Source organism: Nematolebias whitei, chromosome 5 (genome assembly GCF_014905685.2).
Source record: "Nematolebias whitei isolate Nwh7 chromosome 5, NemWhi1, whole genome shotgun sequence".
NCBI classification, from domain to species: domain Eukaryota; kingdom Metazoa; phylum Chordata; class Actinopteri; order Cyprinodontiformes; family Rivulidae; genus Nematolebias; species Nematolebias whitei.
Window position 1 is genome coordinate 39,519,550 of NC_056502.1, and position 2,580 is coordinate 39,522,129.

At 40.2% G+C, this 2,580-nt stretch overlaps 1 protein-coding gene across 1 annotated transcript in view; it reads right to left on the minus strand.

The window, feature by feature from the left end:
- Positions 1 to 2,154, minus strand: part of LOC119410406 (dystonin) — a 7,218-nt gene extending 5,064 nt beyond the window's left edge. Inside the window, exons 1-3 of the mRNA XM_037677318.1 lie at positions 1,826 to 2,154; positions 1,587 to 1,643; positions 1,302 to 1,472 (exon numbers count right to left, since the gene is read on the minus strand). Coding sequence (XP_037533246.1) covers positions 1,302 to 1,472; positions 1,587 to 1,643; positions 1,826 to 2,113 — 516 coding nt within the window. The 5' untranslated portion in view covers positions 2,114 to 2,154. The remainder of the gene's footprint in view (positions 1 to 1,301; positions 1,473 to 1,586; positions 1,644 to 1,825) is intronic.
- Positions 2,155 to 2,580: the final 426 nt, after the last annotated feature.

The following is a 2,580-nucleotide window of genomic DNA, read 5'->3' on the forward strand; positions in this document are numbered from 1 at the left end:
ATATATATATATTTTGTGCTCGTTTGAAAAAGGGACAGCAGGAGTGAAAATCTATTTAAACCTGTTTCTCCTTCTCCTCAGCTTTTGTATGAGGTGGAGGAAGCTTGTATCTTGTTTCAAGCCTTCATTGTCAAAATCCTGGAAGGGTTCATTGAATCTAAAGGGCTCACGATGTGGGAGATGTCAGCTGAGAGGTAAAACTGTTTTTCTCATACCCCAAGGTCATGTTCACAATGGTTTAATGAAGCTCATTGTTGCTATGAACACCATCTTTTCACCTCGAAGTAGAGCAGAGGTGTTCTCGTAAAGGTTGAGAACTCTCCAAATCTTTGGAACAGCTCTCTACAGGAAATAGTTTTTACTTTATTTGATTTTATTTCATGTTGCATAATTAACATACAGATCAAAGATATTAAGAAAATAATAATAATAATAATAACAGTGCAGGGAAAGGAATAAGCCCAGTGTATTTATATAAAGCCTCCACCCAATACATATAGATAATACAAATAATACAGTCAATTGATCATACATTTAGGAAAAAAATACATAATAAAAAACACATCTACAAAGTATTAATGGAAATTTGAATAAAATATGTAACAATTAAAAAGTCACGCTCATAATTATTTAATTAAATAAAGCTTTAAACAATGTTTAAACTCTTTTTACAGAAGGCCTGCCTGTTACCAAATGTGAAAAATCCTTCCAAACATGAGCATCCCTGTAACGGAGAGAAAACTGACCTCTACCGGTCTGATATTTAGGAATTAAATTAATAATTCAGATATAATATTTGGATTAGGATAATAATTAGGATTTTTTTTTACTATGTTTCTACCCAATTTTTTTTTTCTTCCCGAAACAAGAAATAATGTGATGAAGTCCAACAAAGTTCAGTCAGCTCATATGGACGGTTTCGTATTTGTTGAGATGTTTCGTTCTTCACCCAAAGGACTTCTTCAGTCCGAGGAGCCGCAGACAAACTGAGTCCCACAAGCAGCACACTCACTTAGTGGACCAACCAGTTTGCTGGTGATAAGATGGTTTCTGGAGTCCACCCTCTCCCCTGTCGACTCCTGAGGCTGGTCGGTCCACCATGTGAGTGTGCTGCTTGTGGGACTGAGTTTGTTTGTGGTGTCTCAAACCAATGAAGCCCGTTGGCTGAAGGATGAAATATCTCAACAACAACAACAACAACAAAAAAACATCCAGATGACCTGACTGAACTTTGTTGGATTTTTCACCTGGATTATTGAGCATGAAGCTTGAGTGTGATGTAGTGTTCCAGTCAAACCAACCTTTTGTTCTTGAAGTTGGGCTTTCACTACTTTGACCTCTGATGATGGAGGTTTCTGGTTGGCTGTGAGCTCTTCAATCTCACTGACCCATGTAACCAAAGCATCCAGGTTCTGGAGAAACGTTTCAGAATCTGTGGACACGTTCCTGAGTGCCAAGGCAGATTTTGTTCCCTGACAAAACACACATGCATAATACAAGACAGTAGATTCATTTCTGAAAATAAAATTAAATAATAATAAAAAGCTGATATTTTACCGCTCTAACACAGAAAGCAGAAAACATACCATCCACCTGTCCAAACTAGAATCTTGGTCTGAACATGAACGTCCATCACTTTGGAGCTGCGAAGTAAAGAAATGCCAGTTCATAAAATGTATGTTGCAGACAAACCCTTTATCATGTGATGCAGTCAAATGATGGATTTAAGACAGAAGTGAAGGTTAAAATTTTAAATATGGATTAAATAAATACAGAAATGGAAACAAATATGAAATTTATTATATTTGAAAATCAGTCATTCAACCTCAGCAAGTTCTTCTGCAACACCATTCAGGACTCTAACTGTTCTGGTGACTACGGGGTTCCCTCCTTTATCTCCCGGTGGATATTCTGTGACTTCCACAATTTCTGTTACAATTGTCTCTGTGACCTCAGTCACTTCTGTGACCTCACGTGACGCCACCGTCTTCCAGGACCAGGGGCTCCCTTCTCTGGAGTCTCTTCTCTGGAAACTGGCCCTCCTGTCTGCAGCATTCTTGTCCAAGTGAGCCAGTGGAGACCTGGCAAACTCCGGAGTCACAGTCCTCCTCATTAGTGTCCCATTTCGGGAGGTTTTTATTGGAGAAGGGCTGTTGTGCCAGGCATTTTCCAAAGTACTACTACTCCTAATAGTAGAAGCAGGAGAGCTATGAAGGGGTTTATCTGAAATGGGAGTATGAACACCGTTCTCTCTTTTACATTCTACTTCTTGTTCCTCGTTTTCTCTTTCCACCTCTCTCTTCTTGTTCTCATTTTCCACAGCTTTGTCTTTCAAATCCTCTTCTAGCTTGGCCTCATGTTGCTCAGCAGGCTGACACTCCTTTCGTTGCTGGTAGCACTCCTTCAAGAAGCCCTCATCTGTCCGCACATGCTTGGATTTCTGGCCCAGGCAACTGGGCCGGCTGATGAGGTTACCCATAATCCTTCAGCCCACAGCCTAGGGAGGTAATAGGTGAGGGAAGACCCCTTGGCCATTCATGCGGATGATCCCTCAGCTACCTAAAATAAAACAAGGGGGCT